This window comes from Lethenteron reissneri, unplaced genomic scaffold (assembly GCF_015708825.2).
Source record: "Lethenteron reissneri isolate LAM-NWPU_2019-01 unplaced genomic scaffold, ASM1570882v1 scaffold_1638, whole genome shotgun sequence".
Taxonomy (NCBI): domain Eukaryota; kingdom Metazoa; phylum Chordata; class Hyperoartia; order Petromyzontiformes; family Petromyzontidae; genus Lethenteron; species Lethenteron reissneri.
Genome location: NW_026891375.1, coordinates 2674713 through 2700987, shown reverse-complemented (window position 1 = coordinate 2700987; position 26275 = coordinate 2674713). Strand labels below are relative to the sequence as shown.

General features: G+C 53.6%; 1 protein-coding gene across 1 annotated transcript in view; it reads right to left on the bottom strand.

Annotated features, from left to right (window-relative positions):
• Positions 1-20000, bottom strand: part of LOC133362967 (run domain Beclin-1-interacting and cysteine-rich domain-containing protein-like) — a 23043-nt gene extending 3043 nt beyond the window's left edge. Inside the window, 16 exon segments of the mRNA XM_061581944.1 lie at positions 478-662; positions 1931-1992; positions 2501-2701; positions 2703-2740; positions 3703-3767; positions 7150-7250; positions 9263-9389; positions 9910-9952; positions 10871-11093; positions 11373-11458; positions 12575-13031; positions 14544-14650; positions 16040-16193; positions 17767-17835; positions 18472-18631; positions 19763-20000. Of these exon segments, the coding sequence (XP_061437928.1) occupies positions 478-662; positions 1931-1992; positions 2501-2701; positions 2703-2740; positions 3703-3767; positions 7150-7250; positions 9263-9389; positions 9910-9952; positions 10871-11093; positions 11373-11458; positions 12575-13031; positions 14544-14650; positions 16040-16193; positions 17767-17835; positions 18472-18631; positions 19763-19782 (2098 nt within the window). The 5' untranslated portion in view covers positions 19783-20000.
• Positions 20001-26275: the final 6275 nt, after the last annotated feature.

Genomic DNA, 26275 nt, shown 5'->3' with positions numbered 1-26275 from the left:
CAACAACAACTACTACAACAACAACAAAAACTACTGCAACAACTACAACAACATCAACAACTACAGAAACTACAACTACGACTACTACTACTACTAGTAGTGGTAGTGGTGGCTGTAGTAGTGGTGGTGTTGGTGGTGTTAGTGGTAAGTGGTAGTTGTGGCGGTGGTTGTAGTGGTTGCGGCGGTGGTTGTGGCGGTGGTTGTGGTGGTAGTGGTTGTAGTGGTGGTGGTGGTGGTTGTAGTGGTGGTGGTAGTGGTGGTTGTAGTGGTAGTGGTGGTAGTGGTGGTGGTGGCGGTGGTTGTCGTGGTGGTTGTGGCGGTGGTTGTAGTGGTGGTGGTTGTAGTGGTTGTGGCGGTGGTTGTAGTGGTGGTTGTAGTGGTTGTAGTGGTGGTGGTCGTGGTGGTCGTGGCGGCGACGATCGCGGTGGTAGCGGCGGTGGTTGTGGCGGTTGTGGTTGTGTTGGTTGTGGTAGTGGTGGTTGTGGTGGTTGTGCTGGTTGCGGCTCACCTCACAGTTGTTGACATGGGTGAGTCCCACGTGAACGAGTTCTGCGAGTCGCTGGGCCAGCTCGCCCGACTTGACGTGCAGCAGGTCCCTGAGCGAGTAGAGGTGGACTCGCTCACTCAGGTGTCCTGGCTCTTCATCGAAGCGGTCCACCACTCTGACAACCACCACAACCATTAGCACAACCACCACAACCATTACCACAACCACCACAACCATTACAACCATTAACCACAACCATTACAACCACCACCACCATCAGCAGGTCCGTGAGTGAGTAGAGGTGGACTCGCTCACTCAGGTGGCCCGGCTCCTCATCGAAGCGGTCCACCACCCTGACAACCACCACCACCACCATTAGCACAACCACCACAACCACCACCACAACTACAACCACCATTACTACAACTACAACCACCACCACCATTACTACGTTGATGTTGATGGTGGTGATGGTGTTGGTGATGTTGATGGTGGTGATGGTGGTGGTGGTGATGGTGGTGATGTTGATGGTGATGGTGGTGATGTTGATGGTGGTGATGTTGATGGTGATGGTGGTGATGATGATGGTGATGGTGGTGATGGTGTTGGTGATGTTGATGGTGGTGATGGTGGGGGTGTTGATGGTGGTGATGGTGGTGGTGGTGATGGTGGTGATGTTGATGGTGGTGATGTTGATGGTGGTGATGTTGATGGTGATGGTGGTGATGATGATGGTGATGGTGGTGATGGTGGTGATGATGATGGTGGTGGTGATGGTGGTGGTGATGGTGGTGGTGATGGTGGTGATGTTGATGGTGATGTTGATGTTGATGATGGTGATGATGGTGGTGATGTTGATGATGGTGATGTTGATGGTGATGTTGATGGTGGTGATGGTGGTGATGGTGGTGGTGATGATGGTGGTGATGGTGGTGATGATGATGGTGATGGTGGTGGTGATGGTAGTGGTGATGGTGGTGGTGATGGTGGTGATGTTGATGGTGATGTTGATGATGGTGATGATGTTGATGATGGTGATGATGGTGGTGATGTTGATGATGGTGGTGATGGTGGTGATGATGTTGATGGTGATGGTGGTGATGGTGGTGATGGTGATGATGGTGGTGATGATGGTGATGGTGGTGGTGGTGATGGTGGTGATGGTGGTGGTGATGGTGGTGGTGGTGATGGTGGTGGTGGTGTTGGTGTTGTTGATGTTGGTGATGGTGGTGGTGGTGGTGATGGTGGTGATGATGGTGGTGATGGTGATGATGGTGGTGATGGTGGTGATGGTGATGGTGGTGATGGTGGTGATGATGGTGATGATGGTGGTGATGTTGATGGTGGTGGTGGTGGTGATGGTGGTGATGATGGTGGTGGTGGTGATGGTGGTGATGGTGATGGTAGTGATGGTGATGTTGATGGTGATGGTGGTGATGGTACCGTGTTGCGAGTCTGCACGTCTTCAGGAGATTCTTCATGTGGAACAGCTGCTCACGAAGATCCTAGAGAAAACATCATCAACATCACCATCAACATCACCATCACCTCCATCAACATCATTAACATCACCACCAACATCACCGTCATCACCACCATAAACATTATCACCATCAACACCATCAACATCATCAACATCATCAACAACATCATCATCACCACCATCAACATCATCAACATCATCAACACCATCAACATCATCAACAACATCATCAACAACACCATCAACATCAGCAACAACACCATCAACATCATCAACATCATCAACAACACCATCAACATCATCAACAACACCATCAACAACATCACCATCAACATCATCAGCATTATCACCATCATCAACATCACCATCAACAAAACCATCAACATCCTCTTCTTCCTGTGCGGTAGTACGGTGGTAGTGTGATAGTGTGGTGGTAGTGTGCTAGTGCGTTAGCGTGGTGGTAGTGCTAGTGCGTTAGTGCAGTGATGGTAGTGCAGCGGTAGTGCTAGTACGTTGAGCTCTGCACGTACCCGCACGACGCGCAGGGCGCGCACCCGCGCGTACAACCCGGGGTTGACCCTAGCGACGTCGCAGAGGGGGTCACCGGCGGCGCGCGTGAGCAACTCTCGTCCGTGCTCGCTGACGGGGCGCGTCGAGAAGTCCCAGCGGCGCAGGACGCGTGCCGGTAGTGCACAGCGCGACCCAACGTGGCAGCAGGCGCAGAAGTAGCCTGCCAGAGTACTCGCAGTAGCGCACACGGCCTAGGAAGCCTGGTGGGGTGGGTGGGGGGGTGGTGGGTGGGTGGGTGGTGGGGGGGGTGGGGGGGGGTGGGGGGGGTGGGGGGGGTGGGGTGGGGGGGGTGGGGGGGGTGGGGGGGTGGGGGGGTGGGGGGGGTGGGGTGGTGGGGTGGTGGGGGGGTGGGGTGGGGTGGGGTGGTGGGGTGGTGGGGTGGTGGGTGGGTGGGTGGGTGGGGGGGTGGGGTGGTGGGGTGGGTGGGTGGGTGGGGGGGGTGGTGAGTGGGGGTGAATGGGTGGTGGTGGTGGGGGGGGGTGAGTGGGGGTGGTGAGTGGGGGGGGGTGGGGGGGGGGTGGGGGTGGGGGGGGTGGTGAGTGGTGGTGAGTGCGGGAGGTGGTGGTGGGGGTGGTGGTGAGTGGGGGAGGTAGTGAGTGGTGAGTGGTGGTGGGGGTGAGTGGTGGTGGTGGTGAGTGGGGGTGGTGGTGGGGGTGAGTGGTGGTGGTGGTGAGTGGGGGTGGTGAGTGGGGGTGAGTGGTGGTGGTGAGTGGTGAGTGGTGGTGGTGAGTGAGTAGGGGTGGTGAGTGGGGGTGGTGGTGAGTGGAGGAGGTAGTGAGTGGTGAGTGGGGGAGATGGTGGTGGGGGATGTGGTAGTGGTGAGTGGGGGTGGGTGGGGTGGTGGGGGTGGTGGGGGTGAGTGGTGGTGGTGAGTGGGGGTGGGTGGGGGGGGGTGGTGAGTGGGGGTGGTGAGTGGTGGTGGTGAGTGGTGGTAAATGGGGGAAGTGGTGGTGGTGGTGGGGGAGGTGGTGGTGAGTGGTGGTGAGTGGGGGAGGTTGGTGGTGGTGGTGGTGACACGAGATTGTGGTGGTGACATGAAGTGGTGGGTGTCACAACGCACCAACTTGCACAACAACAACAGCACCGAGGCCTACACTCCCCGCTGAGCGGCGGTGTCGTCACGGCAGCGCGTGTGCCAGGCTAGGTGCACGCGACCACTCACCGGGCTCCACACTGCGGCCGCATCCTGCACAGCGGTGATGTTGACTCGTCAGGATTTCTTTCTTCCTGTCCAGAGACACGCAAACAAACACGCCCCGCGTGTCAGTGTGTGTGTACGTGCGTGTGTGTGTGTACGTGTGTGTGCGTGTGTGTACGTGTGAGTGTAGGTACGTGTGTGTGTGTACGTGTGTGTGTGTACGTACGTGCGTGTGTGTACGTGTGTGTGTGTGTACGTGTGTGTGTGTACGTGTGTGTGTATGTGTGTGTGTGTACGTACGTGTTTGTACGTACGTGTGTGTACGTACGTGAGTGTGTGTGTATGTGTGAGTGTGTGTTTGTACGTACGTATGTGAGTGTACGTGTGTGTGTGTACGTGTGTGAGTGTGTGTGTACGTACGTATTTGTACGTACGTGTGTGTATGTACGTGAGTGTGTGTGTACGTGTGAGTGTGAACGTACGTGTGTGTGTGTGTGTACGTGTGTGTGAGTGTGAGTGTACGTACGTGTGTACGTACGTGTGTGTATGTACGCGTGTGTGTGTACGTGCGAGTGTGTGTACGTGTGAGTGTGTGTACGTACGTGTGTGTACGTACGTGTGTGTGTACGTGCGTGTTTGTGTACGTACGTGTGTGTATGTATGCGTGTGTGTGTACGTGTGTGTGTACGTGTGAGTGTGTGTACGTACGTGTGTGTACGTACGTGTGTGTGTGTACGTGCGTGAGTGTGTGTACGTGTGTGTGTACGTACGTACGTGTGAGTGTGTTTGTACGTACGTGTGTGTACGTGCGTGTGTGTGTGTACGTACGTGTGAGTGTATGTGCGTGTCAGTGTGTACGTACATGTGAGTGTACGTGCGTGTGTGTGTACGTGTGTGTGTGTACGTGCGTGTGTGTACGTGTGTGTGTGTATGTGTGTGTGAGTGTGTGTGTACGTACGTGTTTGTACGTACATGTGAGTGTTTGTATGTACGTGTGTGTGTACGTGTGCATGTGTACGTGTGTGAGTGTGTGTGTGTACGTGTGAGTGTGTGTATGTACGTGTGTGTGTATGTGTGTGTGAGTGTATGTGTGTACGTACGTGAGTGTGTGTGTACGTACGTACGTGTGTACGTGCGTGCGTGTGTGTGTGTGTACGTGTGTGTGTGTACGTGTGTGTGTGTACGTGCGTGTGAGTGTGTGTGAGTACGTACGTGTGAGTGTGTGTACATGCGTGTGTGTGTATGTGTGTGTGAGTGTGTGTGTGTGTATATATGTGTATGTGTGTATGTGTGTGTAAGTGTATGTGTGTGTAAGTGTGTGTGTTTGTGCATGTGTGTACGTGTGTGTGTATATGTATGTACGTGTGTGTGTAAGTGTGTGTATGTGTGTGTGTAAGTGTGCGTGTGTGTATGTGTGTGTGTAAGTGTGTGTGTGTGTATGTGTGTGAGTACATGAGTCTGTGTGTGAAAGTGTGTGTGTGTAAGTGTAAGTGTGTATGAGTACGTGAGTGTGTATGTGTGTGTGTGTAAGTGTGTGTGTGTGAGTACGTGTGTGTGTGCATGTGTGTGTAAGTGTATGTGTGTAAGTGTGTATGTGTGTGTGTAAGTGTATGTGTGTGTGTATGTGTGTGAGTACATGAGTGTGTGTGTGTAAGTGTGTATGTGTGTGTGTAAGTGTATGTGTGTGTACGTGTGTGTAAGTGTACGTGTGTGTGTGTGTGTAAGTGTGTGTGTGTAAGTGTGTGTAAGTGTGTGTAAGTGTGTGTAAGTGTGTGTAAGTGTGTGTACGTGTGTGTACGTGTGTGTGTATGTGGGGAGCGGTAGTGTAGCGGTTAGCGCGCTGCGCTATGAACCTGGCGACCCGGGTTCGATTCCCGCTCACGGCTAACACCAGTGACGATTATCTGAACCGGTCCTGGGCCTCCCCTAGGTCGACTCAGCCTTAAATGAGTACCTGGTGCGGTGTGTAAACATCGCCACTGGGGAGACAAAGGCGGTCGGGCGTGGTGCTGGCCACTCACCCCCTTGTGTACCGTTCCGGCCTTCATAGGTGCTCGCTAACAGCACTTGCCCCTACAGTCTGTTAAGGCTATACGGGGGATCTTTGTGTATGTGTGTGTAAGTGTGTGTGTGTATGTGTGTGTGTAAGTGTATGTATGTGTGTGTAAGTGTGTGCGTGTGCGTGTACGTGTGTGTAAGTGTGTACGTGTGTATGTGTAAGTGTGTGTGTATGTATGTGTGTGTACGTGTGTGTGTACGTGTGTGTACGTGTGTGTGCGTGTGTGTGTATGTATGTGTACGTGTGGTTGGAAACATTTAGGCTGGCCTGCCTACGATCCATCCTGGGTTTAACCAGGCTGGATTGTGTGAGGAGCTCACAAATCCTTGAAAGATCTGGGCAAAGTCCCATCAGTGAGCTCCTCCGGCAGGCAAGGCTGCGTTGGCTGGGTCATGTAGCCCGCATGCCCAGCCACCGCATGCCTAAACAGCTTTTGTTCGGCCGGATCGAGGGGGCTAGACGGGCGCGGCACGGGCTGGAGAAGAGATGGAGTGATGTGGTACAGGAGGACGTGGAGCTGAGTGGACTTGCCGATGACTGGTACCAGCGGTGTCAAGATCGGCCTCAGTGGAGGCGGCTCGTGAAGGACGCTACTGGGCAGTTGGAGGCAGTCGCCCTCCAGCAACAACGGAGGGCGGAGGAGCGACGCTCACAACAACGAGCGGAGCGCCGGGTGGCAAAAGCACAGCAAGTTGGCACAGTAGGGGGCACAGGTGGCGCATCAGCCAGTCATCTCGGTCATCTCGGTCAGTCGACCCGTGGCACCTGCTGGGTCTGCCCCGTGACCTCCTGCCAGCGGGCTTTCGACACTTCACGTGGCCTCAAGGTGCACTTGGCCTGGCACAAGCATCGTGGTGACGTCACCGCCACTTAGTGGCGAATGGCGGTTGTTGTTGTTGTTGTTGTGTCATCTCACGAGAGTTTGGGGTGCATATGGAAGATGATCTGTGGAGGTGGCGGCTTCCACCCTCCGCTCTCCGCTTGTAAGTGTGTGTGTGTGTACATGTGTGTGTGTGTGTGTACGTGTGTACGTGTGTGTGTGTGTACGTGTGCGTAAGTGTGTGGGTGTGTGTCGTGGTGACGTCACCGCCACTTAGTGGCGAATGGCGGTCGTTGTTGTTGTTGCGTGTGTGTGTGCGTGTCTTCTCACGAGAGTTTGGGGTGCATGTGGAAGATGATCTGTGGAGGTGGCTGCTTCCACCCTCCACTCTCCCCTTGTAAGTGTGTGTGTGTACGTGTGTGTAAGTGTGTGTAAGTGTGTGTGTGTGTGTGTCTTCTCACGAGAGTTTGGGGTGCATGTGGAAGATGATCTGTGGAGGTGGCTGCTTCCACCCTCCACTCTCCCCTTGTAAGTGTGTGTGTGTACGTGTGTGTAAGTGTGTGTAAGTGTGTGTGTGTGTGTGTCTTCTCACGAGAGTTTGGGGTGCATGTGGAAGATGATCTGCGGAGGTGGCGGCTTCCACCCTCCGCTCTCCCCTTGCTCATCGGCAGACGTGGAGTCCAGGCACAAGGCCTAGAGACACAGACAAAGGTCCCCCGTGTAACCTCTAACAGTCAGTGGGGCAGCGAGTCAGGATGTTGACGGAGACGGGATGGTGGAATCTGGTGAGCTGTGAGGATCTTTGACGCAGATGTGCAGCGGGTTACGAGAGTGAGTGGGTCAGCGAAGAGTGTGTGGGTGTGTGCGTGAGTGAGTGTGTGGGTGTGTGAGTGAGTGAGTGTATGAGTGAGTGTGTGCGTTAGTGTGTGAGTGAGTGTGTGAGTGTGTCAGTGAGTGAGTGTGTGAGTGAGTGTGTGTGTGGGTGAGTGTGTGAGTGGGTGTGTGCGTGAGTGAGTGTGTGTGAGTGAGTGTGTGAGTGTGTGTGTGAGTGTGTGAGTGTGTGTGTGTGAGTGGTGTGAGTGTGTGAGTGAGTGTGTGAGTGTGTCAGTGAGTGTGTGTGTGTGGGTGAGTGAGTGTGTGAGTGAGTGTGTGAGTGCGTGCGTGGGTGAGTGTGTGCGTGGGTGAGTGTGTGTGGGTGTGTGCGAGAGTGTGTGAGTGAGTGTGTGAGTGAGTGTGTGAGTGAGTGTGTGAGTGTGTGCGTGGGTGAGTGTGTAATTGAGCGTATGAGTGAGTGTGTGAGTGTGTGCGTGAGTGTGTGAGTGTGTGAGTGAGTGTGTGTGTGTGGGTGAGTGTGTGCGTGAGTGTGTGAGTGAGTGTGTGAGTGAGTGTGTGAGTGAGTGTGTGAGTGTGTGAGTGAGTGTGTGAGTGTGTGTGAGTGTGTCAGTGAGTGAGTGCGTGCGTGAGTGTGTGAGTGAGTGTGTCAGTGAGTGTGTGAGTGTGTGCGTGTGTGCGTGAGTGAGTGTGTGAGCGTGTGGGTGTGTGAGTGGGTGTGTGCGTGAGTGTGTGAGTGAGTGTGTGAGTGAGTGGGTGTGTGAGTGTGTCAGTGAGTGAGTGTGTGGGTGAGTGTGTCAGTGAGTGTGTGCGTGAGTGAGTGAGTGGGTGTGTGAGTGTGTGAGTGTGTGAGTGAGCGTGTGAGAGAGCGTGTGAGCGAGTGAGTGTGTGAGTGAGCGAGAGCGAGTGAGCGAGTGTGAGTGACTGAGCGAGTGTGTGAGAGAGTGAGCGAGTCTGAGTGAGTGAGCGAGACTGAGTGTGCGGGCGAGTGAGCGAGTGTACGAGCGAGTGAGTGAGTGTGTGAATGAGTGTGCGAGTGAGTGGGCGTGTGTGAGTGAGTGTGTGAGTGAGCGAAAGTGAGTGTGTGAGCGAGCGAGAGTGAGCGTGCGAGCGAGTGGGCATGTGTGTGAGTAAGCGAGCGAGTGTGCGAGTGAGTGAGTGAGTGTGTGAATGAGTGTGCGAGTGAGTGGGCGTGTGTGTGAGCGAGCGAGTGTGAGTATGCGAGCGAGAGAGTATGTGAGTGAGCGAGTGAGCGAGCGAGTGAGTGAAGAGTGAGCGAGAATGAGTGTGCGGGCGAGCGTGGGAGCGAGTGTGCGAGCGAGCATGGGAGCGAGTGATTGTGTGAGCGAGCGAGTGGGCTTGTGAGTTAGTGTGTGAGTGTGTGAGTGAGTGGGTGTGTGCATGGTTGAGTGGGTGAGTGTGTGAGTGAGTGTGCGAGCGAGCATGGGAGCGAGTGATTGTGTGAGTGAGCGAGTGGGCTTGTGAGTGAGTGTGCGAGCGAGCGAGCTAACGAGCGAGCGTGGGAGTGAGTGTGCGAGTGAGCGAACGAGCGTCCGTGCGTGCGAGCGGAGTGAGCGTGCGAGTGAGCGAGTAGGCTTGTGAGTGAGTGTGTGAGTGAGTGTGTGCGTGAGTAAGTGTGTCAGTGTGTGAGTGTGTCAGTGAGTGAGTGTGTGAGTATGTGAGTGAGTGTGTGAGTGAGTGTGTGCGTGCGTGGGTGAGTGTGTGAGCGAGTGGGCTTGTGAGTGAGTGTGTGAGTGTGCGAGTGAGCGAGCGTGCGAGTGTGCGAGCGTCCGTGCGAGCATGCGAGCGTCCGTGCGAGCGTGCGAGCGTCCGTGCGTGCGAGCGGAGCGTTGCCCAGGCGACCCCCGGGTCACCTGCTGTCCCAGCAGCGCGTGTCCGATGCGCTGGGCCGTGGCGCCGGGTAGCCGCAGCCTCTGCAGGTGTCTCAGCAGCTGCGTGGCGACGGACCTCGCCGAGCCCCGGCTGCAGGGGAGCGGCAGCCTGCGCACCACCACAACCGAGACGGAGGGGGGCACGTGTAGCCTCCTGGGGGCAAGGGCTGCTCGCTAGTGGAGCGATGCACAGAGACAGCTGCCGCTGGGGGTGCCCCTAGGCGAGACCCACACCGCAGCAACCATCGCAACCACCAACCCACTCACCCCCCTCCTCTACAGGCAGCGGACCGGGCAGTGCAGTTTCCTCTTCCGAAAAGATGATGGTGGTGGTGGTGGCGATGATGATGGTGGTGGTGGTGGCGATGATGATGGTGGTGGTGGTGGCGATGATGATGGTCTTGATGACGGTGGTGATGGAGGTGGTGATAGTGGTGGCAGAGGTGGTGATGGTGGTGATGGTGATGGCGATGATGATGGTGGTGGCGATGATAATGGTGGTGGTGGCGATGGTGATGGTGATGATGGCGGTGATGGCGCTGGTGATGGCGGTGATGGCGATGATGGTGATGCTGGTGATGGTGGTGATGGTGGTGATGGCGATGGTGATGGCGGTGTTCAGTACTCACATAGCCAAGAGGTCGGGTCCTGACATCACGCGACTCCGTGGGCCTGCCCAAAACGACACGCGTGGCACACACGTGACACACACGTGACACACACGTGACACACACGTGACACACACGCGGCACACGCGTGACACACGCGTGACACACACGTGACACACGCGTGACACACGCGTGACACACACGTGACACACACGCGACACACGCGCTGCTACTTCTGCTGCTGACAACGATGCTGGTGATGGTGATGATGACAGCTGCTGACAATGACATCGATAATGATGCCGATGATGGTGATGATGATGGTGATGATGATGGTGATGATGGTGATGATGATGGTGATGATGATGGTGATGATGGTGATGATGCTGATGATGATGGTGATGATGGTGATGATGCTGATGATGATGGTGATGATGATGGTGATGATGATGGTGATGATGGTGATGATGATGGTGATGATGATGGTGATGATGGTGATGATGCTGATGATGATGGTGATGATGATGGTGATGATGGTGATGATGGTGATGATGGTGATGATGATGGTGATGATGGTGATGATGGTGATGATGGTGATGATGATGATGATGCTGATGATGGTGATGATGATGATGACGATGATGCTGATGATGGTGATGATGTCGATGATGATGCTGATGATGGTGATGATGATGACGATGATGGTGATGATGATGATGATGCTGATGATGGTGATGATGATGATGACGATGATGCTGATGATGGTGATGATGTCGATGATGATGCTGATGATGGTGATGATGATGACGATGATGGTGATGATGATGATGACGATGACACCGATAATGATGCTGATGATGGTGATGATACCGATGATGGTGATGATGACGATGATGGTGATGCTGATGATGACGATGACACCGATTATGATGCTGATGATGGTGATGATGACGATGACGACGATGATGACGACGACACTCACTTGCATTTGAATGAGCGTCCAGCCCATCCACAACCTCCTCCTCCTCCTCTTCCTCCTCCACCTCCTCATCCTCCTCATCATCGTCCTCCTCGTCCTCCACGTCATCGTAGTCGTCCACCGCCTCTCCCGTGCGCCCCGGCTCCACGTCGCCCTCCGCAGAGCTGCACTTGATGAGTTCGATCACCGCCATGAGAGCGTCCGACAGTGAAAAGTGGGCGTTCTCCTGCGGGCAGAGAGGGGGCCGGTGATGGCATCACGTGAGATCATCGCCACCACCACCGCCACCATCATCATCATCGCCGCCGCCACCGCCACCATCACCACCGCCACCACCACCGTCACCACCACCATCACCACCACCACCACCACCACCGCCACCACCACCGTCACCACCACCACCACCACCGCCACCACCACCGCCACCACCACCACCACCGCCACCACCACCGCCACCACCACCACCACCACCGCCACCACCACCGCCACCACCACCAGACCTGACCTTGTCGAGGTCGGCGCAGCTCCCATGATGCTGTGCGGCGAGGATGTCCAGGAGCTCGTGAGTGCGGTCCAATGGCGGCTTCACCACTGTCAACATCATCATCATCACCATCATCATCACTGTCAACATCACCATCATCATCACTGTCAACATCACCATCAGCAACATCATCAGCATCACCATCATCACTGTCAACATCACCATCAGCAACATCATCAGCATCAGCATCACCACTGTCAACATCACCATCAGCAACATCATCAGCATCACCATCAGCATCACCGAAAGAACCAAGAAGATTAATCCCTGCAGTCACGAAAGCTTTAAATCGAAAAAAAAATCATCAGCATCACCATCAGCATCACCATCAGCATCATCAGCATCACCATCAGCATCACCATTAGCATCACCACTGTCAACATCACCATCAGCAACATCACCATCACCACTGTCAACATCACCATCATCACCATCAGCATCACCATCAGCATCACCATCAGAATCATCATCATCACCATCAGCATCACCATCAGCATCACCATCAGCATCACCATCATCACCATCAGCATCACCATCATCACCATCATCACCATCAGCATAATCCACATCATCACCATCATCACCATCGGCATCATCATCACCATCGGCATCATCACCATCATCATCATCACCATCATCACCATCACCATCATCACCATCACCATCATCACCATCATCACCATCATCATCATCACCATCAGCATCATCACCATCATCATCACTATCAGCATCATCATCATCATCACTATCAGCATCATCACCATCATGACCATCATCATCATCACCATCATCACCATCATCACCATCATCACCATCACCATCATCACCATCATCAGCATCATCATCGTCACCATCATCATCACCATCATCACCATCATCACCATCACCAACATCACCATCATCACCATCATCACCATCATCACCATCACCATCATCACCATCATCACCAGCATCATCACCACCAGCATCATCAACACCATCATCACCATCATCAGCATCATCACCATCATCACCATCATCACCACCATCACCATCATCATCACCACCATCATCACCATCACCATCATCACCATCATCATCACCACCATCACCATCATCACCATCATCATCACCATCATCACCATCATCGTTAGCGAGCGGACGTCCGACCCCGTGACACTCACCGGCGATGACTGTGTCCGACCGAGAGCGCACGTGCCTCGACCTCCCGTGCCTGGTCCTCCCCTCCACGGATGTCTGCTGCCCGCGGTAGCTGGTGGTGGTGGCGTTGGTTGTGGCGGTTGTTGCGGTGGTGGCGGCGGTTGTGGCGGCGGCGTTGGTTGTGGCGGTGGCGGTGGTTGACCCGCTGCTGCTGCTACCGCTGGCGGCGTTGGTTGTGGCGATGCAGAAGTTGTTGTTGTTGTTGGCAGGGTTGTTGGTGACGGCTGCGGTTGTGGCGGGCTGCTTGGAGCTGCCGCTGGGTCTGTTACCGCCAGCGTTAGCGGTGACGGTGACGGTGACGGCGGTGGAGGTTTGCATGAGGCTGTGTCTGCGTGGCGAAGGGCTGGCTACGGGAGCCCGCAGGGACATGAGGCTATGGCTCTTGGGCAAATGCGAGGACCAGGTTGCGTGAGCTCCGACCTTGACACGCGCGCAAACACACCGGGACAAAGTCGGTGGCCGTAGCCTCTCAAGGGGGCGGGGGGGGGGGCAAGGGTTCATATTGTGAGGTTTTTTTTCGGTAAAGTCACGTAGGTAAAAAAAGTTAAATTAATAAAATAAAAAGAAAATTAAATAAAAACAGCGTGCTTTCAGCCGCACCGAACCTCACAAAAATAATATTCAAGGCCTACCTTGGCTCCTCCCACCCTCAACCAGTATATATAACAAGTAAACCCGTAAAAACTAAGTTTTTCACTATAAATCCTTTATATGCGTGGCATCGGGGCGGCTAGAGTCCTCTCGTCCTCTGGCTTGAGATGGCTGCCACCTATGGGTCAGATGACTGTCTGGCAGCATTAAACAATTGGTAATTAAATATTTTTAAAAAATTCCCTAAACAGTGTAAAATTTGGGAAATTTTTTTCATGAAAATGCATTGTCACGCACAACGAGTCTTGTGTGCAAAATGTCAGCTCGGTTGGATCACGGGAAGTGGGTTAAAAAACGACCAAAAGATTTGCACGGTCCTAAGCAAGCAAGCGAACTTAATATAAAGGATTTAAAAATTTACCCGTAAAAACAAAGTTTTTCACTCTAAATCCTTTATATGCGTGGCGGCTAGAATCCTCTCGTCCTCTGGCTTGAGATGGCTGCCACCTATGGGTCAGATGATTGTCTGCCAGCATTAAGCAATTGGTAATTAAATATTTAAAAATTTTTCCCTAAACCGTGTAAAATTTTGGAAAAAATTTTTCACGAAAATAAATTGTCAAGCACAACGAGTCTGTGTGGAAAATGTCAGCTCGATTGGATCACGGGAAGTGGGTTAAAAAACGACCGAAAGGTTTGCACGGTCGTAAGCAAGCAAGCAAGCACGCAAGCACGCAAGCAAGCAAGCAAACTTAATATAAAAGATTTAAAAATACGGGTTTCTTGGAATTTCTCTCACTTGATACAGCTATCGTGCTGTGACTGTTCCACCTGAATACGGAGGCTTGTGTTGCCTCCGAAACGTCGTGATTTTTATTTTATTTTTATTTTACTTTTATTAATTTTAATTTTTTACCAACGTGACTTTACCGAAAAAACCTAAGAATATGAATCCTTGCAGTCACGAAAGCTTCAAATCTGGGGCAAGGGCTGTTCGCGAGTAACAGCAGCGGCAGCCGCACCTACGAAGGGGAGTGGTGAGTGGTGAGTGAGTGGGTGAGTGAGTGGGTGAGTGAGCGGGTGAGTGAGCGGGTGAGTGGGTGGGCGAGTGAACGAGTGAGTAGTGAGTGAGTGTTGAGTGAGTGGTGAGTGGCGAGTGAGTGGTGAGTGAGTGGTGAGTGAGTGGGTGAGTGAGGGGTGAGTGAGTGAGCGAGTGAGTGGGCGGGCAAGGGAGTGGTTGAGTGAGTGGACGAGTGAGCGGGTAAGTGAGTGGGTGAATGAGCGGGTGAGTGTTGAGCGAGTGGTGGTGAGCGAGTGGTGAGGAGTGGTGAGCGAGCTCACCGTGGCGGGGTCGATCATGGCGAGCTGCCCCGGGTTGTTGTCCTCCAGCGCCCCCAGGCACAGCAACATGGCCGTCACGTGCCGCACACTCCGGGCAAACGCGTGCTCTGGGGTCAACGTGAAGGTCGCAGGGCGTGACCTCTAACACCACGTGGGGTCAAAGTTCGCACGGTGTGGCCTCTAACACCACGTGGGGTCAAAGCGAAGGTCACACGGCGTGACCTCTAACCCCACGTGAGGTCAACGTGAGGGTCGCACGGCGTGACCTCTAACACCACGTGGGGTCAACGTGAAGGTCGCACGGCGTGACCTCTAACCCCACGTGAGGTCAACGTGAAGGTCGCACGGCGTGACCTCTAACACCACATGGGGTCAACGTGAAGGTCACCCGGCGTGACCTCTAACAGCAGCATTTGTCTCCCCAGTGGCGATGTTCACTACACACCGCTACACCAGGTACTCATTTGAGGCTGAGTCGACCTAGTGGGAGGCCCAGGACCGGTTCAGATAATGGTCACCGGTGTTGGCTGTGAGCGGGAATCGAACACGAGTCGCCAGGTTCGTAGCGCAGCGCGATAACCGCTGCACCACCGCTCCCCACACACACACAGACACATGCTTACACACACACACACACGCGCGCTTACACACACACACACACGCTTACACACACACACGTACTTACACACACACATGCTTACACACACATGCTTACACACACATGTTACACACACACACACGCGCGTGCTTACACACACACACACATGCTTACACACACACACACACGCGCGCTTACACACACACACACACACACGCGCTTACACACACACACGTGCTTACACACACACATGCATACACACACACGCGCTTACACACACACACGCTTACACACACACACGCGCTTACGCATACACACACACACATGCTTACACACACACACACGTGCTTACACACACAAACGCTTACACACACACACACACACGCTTACACACACACACGTGCTTACACACACACATGCTTACACACACACGCACTTACACACACACACGCTTACACACACATGCACTTACACACACACACGCTTACACACACACGCACTTACACACACACACGCTTACACACACACACACTTACACACACACACGCTTACACACACACGCACTTACACACACTCGTGCTTACACACACACGTGCTTACACACACACGTGCTTACACACACGCGCTTACACACACACACACGCTTACACACACACACGTGCTTACACACATGCACTTACACACACATGCGTGCTTACACACACACGTGCTTACACACACAAACGCTTACACACACACACACACACGCTTACACACACACACACACGTGCTTACACACACACACGTACTTACACACACGCTTACACACACACATGCTTACACACACACACACACTCACACACACACACACGTACTTACACACACACACACTTACACACACGTGCGTGTGCGTGTGTACCTGCGTAGAGACTGGCCACGGGGTGCGGCTGCAGCAGCAGCGGGTGCAGCAGGCGTGACAGCGCCAGCGAGCGCAGCGCCTGGCCCAGCCAGCGCAGCGCCAGCTCCTCGCTCGCGTCACCAGAGCCACGCGCTACGGCCTCCAACTCCTCCTCCTGCTCGTGCACACACACACACACACAGACACACAGACACACAGATACACACACACAGATATACACACACACACAGATACACACACAGACACAGATATACACACACACACAGATACACACACAGACACAGATATACACACACACACAGATACACACACAGACACAGATATACACACACACACAGATACACACACAGACACACGCACATATATACACACAGATACACACACAGACACACAGACACACACACACAGACACACAGACACACAGATATACACACACAGACACACACACACAGACATACACACACACACAGATATACACACACACACACAGATATACACACACAGACACAGATATACACACACACACAGATACACACACAGACACACGCACATATATACACACAGATACACACACAGACACACAGACACACACACACACACACAGACACACAGACACACAGATATACACACACAGACACACACACACAGATATACACACACACACACAGATATACACACACACACAGATATACACACACAGACACAGATATACACACACACACAGATACACACACAGACACACGCACATATATACACACAGATACACACACAGACACACACACAGACACACACACAGACACACGCAAAGACATACACACAGATATACACACAGACACACAGACACACACACAGACACACACACACAGACACACAGATACACACACACACAGACACACACAGACACACACACAGACACACACACGCACAGACACACGCACAGACACACACACACACAGACACACACACACACAGACACACGACACACACACACACAGACACACACACACACAGACACACACACAGACACACACACAGACACACACAAAGACAAAGGTCCCCTGTGTAGCCCACACCTTCGAAAAATACGTGCACACATGTAGACAAACGCGTGTGTGTGGGTGCATGTTTGTGTTTGCGTGCGAGTGTGCGTGTGTATGCGCGTGTGTGTGTGCGTGCGAGTGCGTGCGTGTGTGTGTGTAGTGTGGTGTGTGTGTGCGTGTAGTGTGATGTGTGTGCGTGTGTGTAGTGTGGTGTGTGTGTGTGCGTGTGTGTAGTGTGGCGTGCGAGTGCGTGTGTGCGTGTGTGTATGTCTGTGTGCGTGTGTGCGTGTGTGTGTGTGTGTACGTGTGTGTGTACGTGTGTGTGTGCGGTGCACGTGTGTGTGTGTGCGGTGGACGTGTGTGTGTGCGTGTATGCGTGTGTGTGTGCGTGTCTGAGTGTGTGTGTGAGTATGTGAGTGTCAATGTGCGTGTGTGTGTGTGGTGTGTGTGTGTGCGTGTGAGTGTGTGTGTGCGTGTGTGTAGGTGTGTGTGTGTGTATATGTGTGTGCGTGTGTGCTGTGTGTATCTGTGTGTGTGTGTGTCTGAGTGTGTGTGCGTGTGTGTGTGCGTGTGTGTCTGTGTGTGTAAGTGTGTCTGTATGTGTGTCTGTGTGTGCGTGTGTGCTGTGTGTATCTGTGTGTGTGTGTGCGTGCGAGGCCTGTTGTGCGTGTGAAGCCTTGTACTTGCCTGAGCGTCGATCGGCGAGAAATCCGGGCAAAGTCGCTCCAGAGTCCTGAGTAGCTCCAGGTACCCGGCCTGCAACCACCACAACCACCACCACAACCACCACCACAACCACCACAACCACCATCACAACCACCACCACAACCACCACAACCAACATCACAACAACCACCACCATCACCACCACCACCATCACAACCACCACAACCACCACCACAACCACCACCACAACCACCACAACCACCATCACAACCACCATCACAACCACCACAACCAACATCACAACAACCACCACCATCACTACCACCACCACCATCACAACCACCACAACCACCACCACAACCACCGCCACCACCACCATCACAACCACCACAACCACCACAACCACCATCACAACCATGGTGATGATGTTGAGTGATGTTGGTGATGTTGAGTGATGATGTTGAGTGATGATGTTGAGTGATGATGGTGAGTGATGCCATCACCTGCGGGTCTCGCAGCCCGTGTCCCAGCATGCCGTGCAGGATGTCCCCGACGCGCCCCGGGCCCCAGGCCGCTAGGCCCGTGTGATGTTGGTGATGATGATGTTGATGTTGTTGAGTGATGATGTTGAGTGATGTTGGTGACGTTGCCATCACCTGTGGGTGTCGCAGGATGGCGTGGAGGATGTCGGTGATGTTGGGTGATGATGGTGAGTGATGCCATCACCTGCGGGTCTCGCAGCCCGTGTCCCAGCATGCCGTGCAGGATGTCCCCGACGCGCCCCGGGCCCCAGGCCGCTAGTCCTGTGCCGGGCCCCGCGGCCACCAGCAGCAGCAGGCGGCCCACGGCCGCAGACAGGCGGCTCAGCAGGGCGCAGCACTGCATTCTGGGAGGGGGCACGCACACAGATAAAGGGCCCCCGTGTAGCCTCTAACGGGCTGCAGCGGCAAGTTCTGTGAGTAGTGAGTAGCAGCAGCACCTGTGAAGGTAAACACAGATAAAGCTCCCCCGTGTAGCCTCTAACAGGCTGCAGGGGCAAGTGCTATTAGCGAGTAGTAGAGTCTATAGACACAGACAAAGGCCCCCCGTGTAGCCTCTATCAGGCTATAGGGGCAAGTGCTGTTAGCGTGTAGCAGTCTATAGACACAGACAAAGCTCCCCCATGTAGCCTCTAACAGACTGCAGGGGCAAGTGCTGTTAGCGTGTAGCAGTCTATAGAAACACAGATAAAGCTCCCCCGTGTAGCCTCTAACAGACTGCAGGGGCAAGTGCTGTTAGCGTGTAGCAGTCTATAGACACAGATAAAGCTCCCCCGTGTAGCCTCTAACAGACTGCAGGGGCAAGTGCTGTTAGCGAGTAGCAGAGTCTATAGAGACACAGACAAAGCTCCCCCGTGTAGCCTCAACGGGCTGTAGGGGCAAGTGCTGTTAGCGAGTAGCAGCAGTCTATAGACACAGACAAAGCTCCCCCATGTAGCCTCTATCAGGCTATAGGGGCAAGTGCTGTGAAGGCTACCGGCACTGTAGGGACACAATCGATGTTCACTCCACTGTACAAGGCTACACATTTGAGGCTGAGTCGACCTAGGAGTCTCACGTAATAATCATCGTTTGTGGAATTTTTTTTCTCGTTGTTTTGATTTTTATTTTTAAAAGCAATCATCGTGAGTCTAATAAGCCACGAGGTTTATAACGTAATTGTTAACAAGACGCGAGTTTTTAATATAATATAATATAAACGTTCTTATAAGAATAGCGTTAAGGTAGCGTAGGCAAAACCCCTAATTAACTCCCCCTCACCTATATACGCACTTAAGCAGCATGATTTAATAATAATAACGATGATGATGATAATAATTACGTTTGTAGATATTACCAGCTCGATTAGCGATTTAAACAATTTGGTAAATGACGCCGAGGCCTAACCCCGTGAGGAGGCACCGGCCTCGCCTAGTTTCTCTACCGCCCGACACGCGCCTCGCCCGGCAGGGAGGGGGTGTGGAAGAGGGGGGTCGTACCGGGGGTCACCGTCGTCCATTGCGAGGGGGAAAAAAACGACCAAAATAAATTACATTTTAGCGCGATGACTATCGCTCCATCTGCCGCGTCGTTCATTTAAAACTTCGCTTCTTCATGTTTAATTTTTTTAAAGATTTTAGTTATTTTGTGGTGATGATGGTTGTGGTGGTTTAAGTAGACGTCGTTTCCTGGTCTCACAACCTTCCCGGCTCAGGCAGAAGCAATCGATTGCGGAGTCTGAGATCGATCGCAGGCGATGGAGGTCGATAGCGGCGATAGAGATCGATAGCGGCGTCTACTCGGTAGTCGATTGCACGGGGCTGATCGTGTGTGTCTGTGTGTGTAGTGTGTGTAGTGTGTGGTGTGTGTGTGTGGTGTGTGTGTGGTGTGTGTGGTGTAATGTGTGTGTGTAGTGTGTGTGTTGTGTGTGTGTGGTGTGTGTGTAGTGTGTGTGGTGTGTGTGTGTGGTGTGTGTGTGTGGTGTGTGTGTGTGTAGTGTGTGTGTGGTGTGTAGTGTGTGTGTGTGGTGTGTGTATGGGGGTTGTGTGTGGTGTGTGTGTATTGTGTGTGTGGTGTGTGCATTGTGTGTGTGTAGCGTGTGGTGTGTGTGTAGGGTGTGTGTGTTGTGTGTAGTGTGTGTGTGGTGTGTGTGTGTGGTGTGTGTGTTGTAGTGTATGCGTGTGTGTGTGGTGTAAAGTGTGTGTATGTATTGTGTGTGGTGTGTGTATTGTGTGTAGTGTGTGTGTGTGGTGTGTGTGTGGTGTAGAGTGTGTGTATGTATTGTGTGTGGTCTGTGTATTGTGTGTAGTGTGTGTGTGTAGTGTGTGGTGTGTGTGTAGTGTGTGGTGTGTGTGGTGTGTGTAGTGTGTGGTGTGTGTAGTGTGTGGTGTGTAGTGTATGTGTGTGTGGTGTGTGTGTGGTGTGTGTGTGGTGTGGTGTGTGTGTGGTGTGTGTAATGTGTGTGGTGTGTGTGTAGTGTGTGTGTGGTGTGTGTGTAGTGTGTGTGTGTAGTGTGTGTGTGTAGTGTGTGTAGTGTGTGTAGTGTGTGTGTAATGTGTGGTGTGTGTAGTGTGTGTGTGTAGTGTGTCTGGTGTGTGTGTGGTGTGTGTAGTGTGTGTGTGGTGTGTGTGTGGTGTGTGTAGTGTGTGTGTAGTGTGTGGTGTGTGTGTGGTGTGTGTGTAGTGTGTGTGTGTAGTGTGTGTGGTGTGTGCAGTGTGTGTGGTGTGTGTGTGTAGTGTGTGTGGTGTGTGTGTGTGTGGTGTGTGTGTGGTGTGTGTAGTGTGTGGTGTGTGTGTGGTGTGTGTGTAGTGTGTGTGTGTAGTGTGTGTGGTGTGTGCAGTGTGTGTGGTGTGTGTGGTGTGTGTAATGTGTGTGGTGTGTGTGGTGTGTGTGTGTGGTGTGTGGGGTAGTGTGTATGTAGTGTGTGTGGTGTGTGTATTGTGTGTAGAGTGTATGTGTAGTGTGTGGTGTGTGTGTTGTGTGTGTTGTGTGTGTAGGGTGTGTGTAGTGGGTGTGTGTAGTGTGTGTGGTGTGTGTGTAGCGTGTGGTGTGTGTGTAGGGTGTGTGTGTTGTGTGTAGTGAGGTGTGTGTGGTGTGTGTGTAGTGTGTCTGTGTGTGGTATGTGTGGTGTGTAGTGTGTGTGTGTGTGGTGTGTGTGTGTGTGGTGTGTGTGTGTGGTATGTGTGTGTAGTGTGTGTGTGTGGTATGTGTGGTGTGTAGTGTGTGTGGTGTGTGTGGTGTGTGTGGTGTGTGTGGTGTGTGTGGTGTGTGTAGTGTGTGTAGTGTGTGTGTGTGTGTGGTGTGTGTAGTGTGTGTGTGTGGTCTGTGTGTGGTGTGTGTGGTGTGTGTGTCTGTGTGTGTGTGGTGTGCGTGTGTGTAGTGTGTGTAATGTGTGTGTTGTGTGTGTTGTATGTGTGGTGTGTGTAGTGTGTGGTGTGTGTGTGTAGTGTGTGGTGTGTGTGTAGTGTGTACGTGTAGAGTGTTTGTGTAGTGTGTGTATGTAGTGTGTGTAGTGTGTGTGTAGTGTAGTGTGTGTAGTGTGTGTGGAGTGTGTGTGGTGTGTGTGTAGTGCGTGGTGTGTATGGGTGTAGTGTGTGTGTGTAGTGTGTGCGTCTGTGTGTGTGGTGTGTGTGTAGTTAGTGTGTTGTGTGTAGTGTCTGTGTGGTGTGTGTGTAGTTTGTGTGTGTGTGTGTAGTGTGTGTGTGGTGTGTATTGTTTGTGTAGTGTGTGTGTGTGTAGTGTGTGTGTGTAGTGTGTGTGTGTAGTGTGTGTGTGTATTGTGTGTGGTGTATTGTGTCTGCTGACAGCGGCTGTGTCAGGGGGTTTCTAATTGCCGTGTCAGGCGATTCTCACAATTGCCGTGTCAGGCTGTCCCCAATGGCTGTGTCAGGGGGCTCACAATGACCGTGTCGGTATTTGCCGTCTCTCGCAGAGAGAACGAATGGCAAGGCATCATCATCAGCATCATCAGCATAATCATCATCAGCATCATCAGCATCATCATCATCATCAGCATCAGCATCATCAGCATCATCATCAGCATCAGCAGCATCAGCATCATCAGCATCATCATCAGCATCATCAACATCATCACCATCAGCATCATCACCATCAGCATCATCATCATCATCACCAGCAGCATCAGCATCATCAGCATCATCAGCATCATCACCATCAGCATCATCATCAGCATCATCATCATCAGCATCATAATCATCATCAGCATCATCACCAGCAGCATCATCATCACCATCAGCATCATCATCATCAGGCCGGCGAACTGCCGGTAGCGCTACAAACAATTCCCACGTTCTGCGGTCCTCTACGTATGAAGATGGTGGTGGTGGTGGGTGAGGCTGGGTGGGGGGTGTTGTCTGCCAATGTAACGATCGTCTCTACGCGTTGCAGGACATCGCTAAATCCACAATCAAGGATATTTCTAGATTTGAAGCTTTCGTGACTGCAAGGATTCATATTCTTATGTATTTTTCGGTAAAGTCACGTAGGTAAAAAAATTAATAAAAGTAAAATAAAAATAAAATAAAAATCACGACGTTTCGGAGGCAAAACAAGCTTCCGTCTTCAGGTGGAACAGTCAGTTTTATTAATTTTATTTTTTTACCTACGTGACTTTACCGAAAAAAACTAAGATAATGAATCAGGATCTTGACCCAAGACGCGCAGGAAGGAATCCGATGATCTTGCGAAGTTATTTCTGGTTCGTTTCCTTCATCCCACAGACGTCCAGCAATTCCACACAGCACATGGGACAGGTGGAAGGCTGCTGCTGCTGCTGCAGATGGGACAGGTGGAAGGCTACTGCTGCTGCTGCAGATGGGACAGGTGGAAGGCTGCTGCTGCTGCAGATGGGACAGGTGGAAGGCTACTGCTGCTGCAGATGGGACAGGTGGAAGGCTACTGCTGCTGCTGCTGCTGCACATGGGACAGGTGGAAGGCTGCTGCTGCTGCTGCAGATGGGACAGGTGGAAGGCTACTGCTGCTGCTGCTGCAGCAGATGGGACAAGTGGAAGGCTACTACTGCTGCTGCAGATGGGACAGGTGGAAGGCTGCTGCTGCTGCAGATGGGACAGGTGGAAGGCTGCTGCTTCTGCAGATGGGACAGGTGGAAGGCTGCTGCTGCTGCTGCTGCAGATGGGACAGGTGGAAGGCTACTGCTGCTGCTGCTGCTGCAGATGGGACAGGTGGAAGACTGTTGCTGCTGCTGCTGCTGCTGCTGCAGATGGGACAGGTGGAAGGCTACTGCTGCTGCTGCTGCTGCAGATGGAACAGGTGGAAGGCTACTGCTGCTGCTGCAGATGCAGATCGGACAGGTGGAAGGCTACTGCTGCTGCTGCTGCTGCTGCAGATGGGACAGGTGGAAGGCTGCTGCTGCTGCAGATGGGACAGGTGGAAGGCTACTGCTGCTGCTGCAGATGGGACAGGTGGAAGGCTGCTACTGCTGCTGCTGCAGCAGATGGAACAGGTGGAAGGCTACTGCTGCTGCTGCTGCAGATGGGACAGGTGGAAGGCTGCTACTGCTGCTGCTGCAGATGGAACAGGTGGAAGGCTACTGCTGCTGCTGCTGCAGATGGGACAGGTGGAAGGCTGCTACTGCTGCTGCTGCAGCAGATGGAACAGGTGGAAGGCTACTGCTGCTGCTGCTGCAGATGGGACAAGTGGAAGGCTGCTGCTGCTGCTGATGGAACAGGTGGAAGGCTGCTGCTGCTGCAGATGGGACAGGTGCAAGGCTGCTGCTGCTGCTGCAGATGGGACAAGTGGAAGGCTACTGCTGCTGCTGCTGCAGATGGGACAGGTGGAAGGCTGCTGCTGCTGCTGATGCAGATGGGACAGGTGGAAGGCTACTGCTGCTGCTGCTGCAGCAGATGGGACAAGTGGAAGGCTACTGCTGCTGCTGCAGATGGAACAGGTGGAAGGCTGCTGCTGCTGCTGCTGCTGCAGATGGGACAGGTGGAAGGCTACTGCTGCTGCTGCAGATGGAACAGGTGGAAGGCTACTGCTGCTGCTGCAGATGGAACAGGTGGAAGGCTGCTGCTGCTGCTGCAGATGGGACAGGTGGAAGGCTGTTGCTGCTGCTGCAGATGGGACAGGTGGAAGGCTGCTGCTGCTGCTGCAGATGGGACAGGTGGAAGGCTACTGCTGCTGCTGCTGCTGCAGATGGGACAGGTGGAAGGCTACTGCTGCTGCTGCTGCAGATGGGACAGGTGGAAGGCTACTGCTGCTGCTGCTGCTGCAGATGGGACAGGTGGAAGGCTACTGCTGCTGCTGCTGCAGATGGGACAGGTGGAAGGCTACTGCTGCTGCTGCAGATGGAACAGGTGGAAGGCTACTGCTGCTGCTGCAGATGCAGATCGGACAGATGGAAGGCTGCTGCTGCTGCTGCAGATGGGACAGGTGGAAGGCTGCTGCTGCTGCTGCTGCAGATGGGACAGGTGGAAGGCTGCTGCTGCTGCAGATGGGACAGGTGGAAGGCTACTGCTGCTGCTGCTGCAGATGGAACAGGTGGAAGGCTACTGCTGCTGCTGCTGCAGATGGGACAGGTGGAAGGCTACTGCTGCTGCTGCTGCAGATGGAACAGGTGGAAGGCTACTGCTGCTGCTGCAGCAGATGGAACAGGTGGAAGGCTACTGCTGCTGCTGCTTCTGCAGATGGGACAAGTGGAAGGCTGCTGCTGCTGCTGCTGATGGAACAGGTGGAAGGCTACTGCTGCTGCTGCTGCAGATGGGACAGGTGGAAGGCTGCTACTGCTGCTGCTGCTGCTGCAGATGGGACAAGTGGAAGGCTGCTGCTGCTGCTGCAGATGGGACAGGTGGAAGGCTGCTGCTGCTGCTGCTGCAGATGGGACAGGTGGAAGGCTGCTACTGCTGCTGCCGATGGAACAGGTGGAAGGCTGCTGCTGCTGCTGCTGATGGAACAGGTGGAAGGCTGCTGCTGCTGCAGATGGGACAGGTGGAAGGCTGCTGCTGCTGCTGCTGCAGATGGGACAGGTGGAAGGCTGCTGCTGCTGCTGCTGATGGAACAGGTGGAAGGCTGCTGTTGCTGCTGCTGCAGATGGGACAAGTGGAAGGCTACTGCTGCTGCTGCTGCTGCTGCAGATGGGACAGGTGGAAGGCTGCTACTGTTGCTGCTGCTGCAGATGGAACAGGTGGAAGGCTACTGCTGCTGCTGCTGCAGCAGATGGGACAAGTGGAAGGCTACTGCTGCTGCTGCAGATGGGACAGGTGGAAGGCTGCTGCTGCTGCTGCAGATGGGACAGGTGGAAGGCTACTGCTGCTGCTGCTGCACATGGGACAGGTGGAAGGCTGCTGTTGCTGCTGCAGATGGGACAGGTGGAAGGCTACTGCTGCTGCTGCTGCAGATGGGACAGGTGGAAGGCTGCTGCTGCTGCTGCAGATGGGACAGGTGGAAGGCTACTGCTGCTGCTGCTGCTGCTGCAGATAGAACAGGTCGAAGGCTACTGCTGCTGCTGCTGCTGCAGATGGGACAGGTGGAAGGCTGCTGCTGCTGCTGCAGATGGGACAGGTGGAAGGCTACTGCTGCTGCTGCTGCTGCAGATGGGACAGGTGGAAGGCTGCTACTGCTGTTGCTGCTGCTGCAGATGGGACAGGTGGAAGGCTGCTATTGCTGCTGCTGCTGCAGATGGGACAGGTGCAAGGCTGCTGCTGCTGCTGCAGATGGGACAGGTGCAAGGCTGCTGCTGCTGCAGATGGGACAGGTGCAAGGCTGCTGCTGCTGCTGCTGCAGATGGGACAGGTGGAAGGCTACTGCTGCTGCAGATGGAACAGGTGGAAGGCTGCTGCTGCTGCTGCAGCAGATGGGACAGGTGGAAGGCTGCTGCTGTTGCTGCTGCTGCTGCAGATGGAACAGGTGGAAGGCTACTGCTGCTGCTGCAGATGGGACAGGTGGAAGGCTGCTACTGCTGCTGCTGCTGCAGATCCAACGTGTTCAGGTCAGAGGTCGCAACCGGGTACCCGATACCCGGCTACCCGTACCCG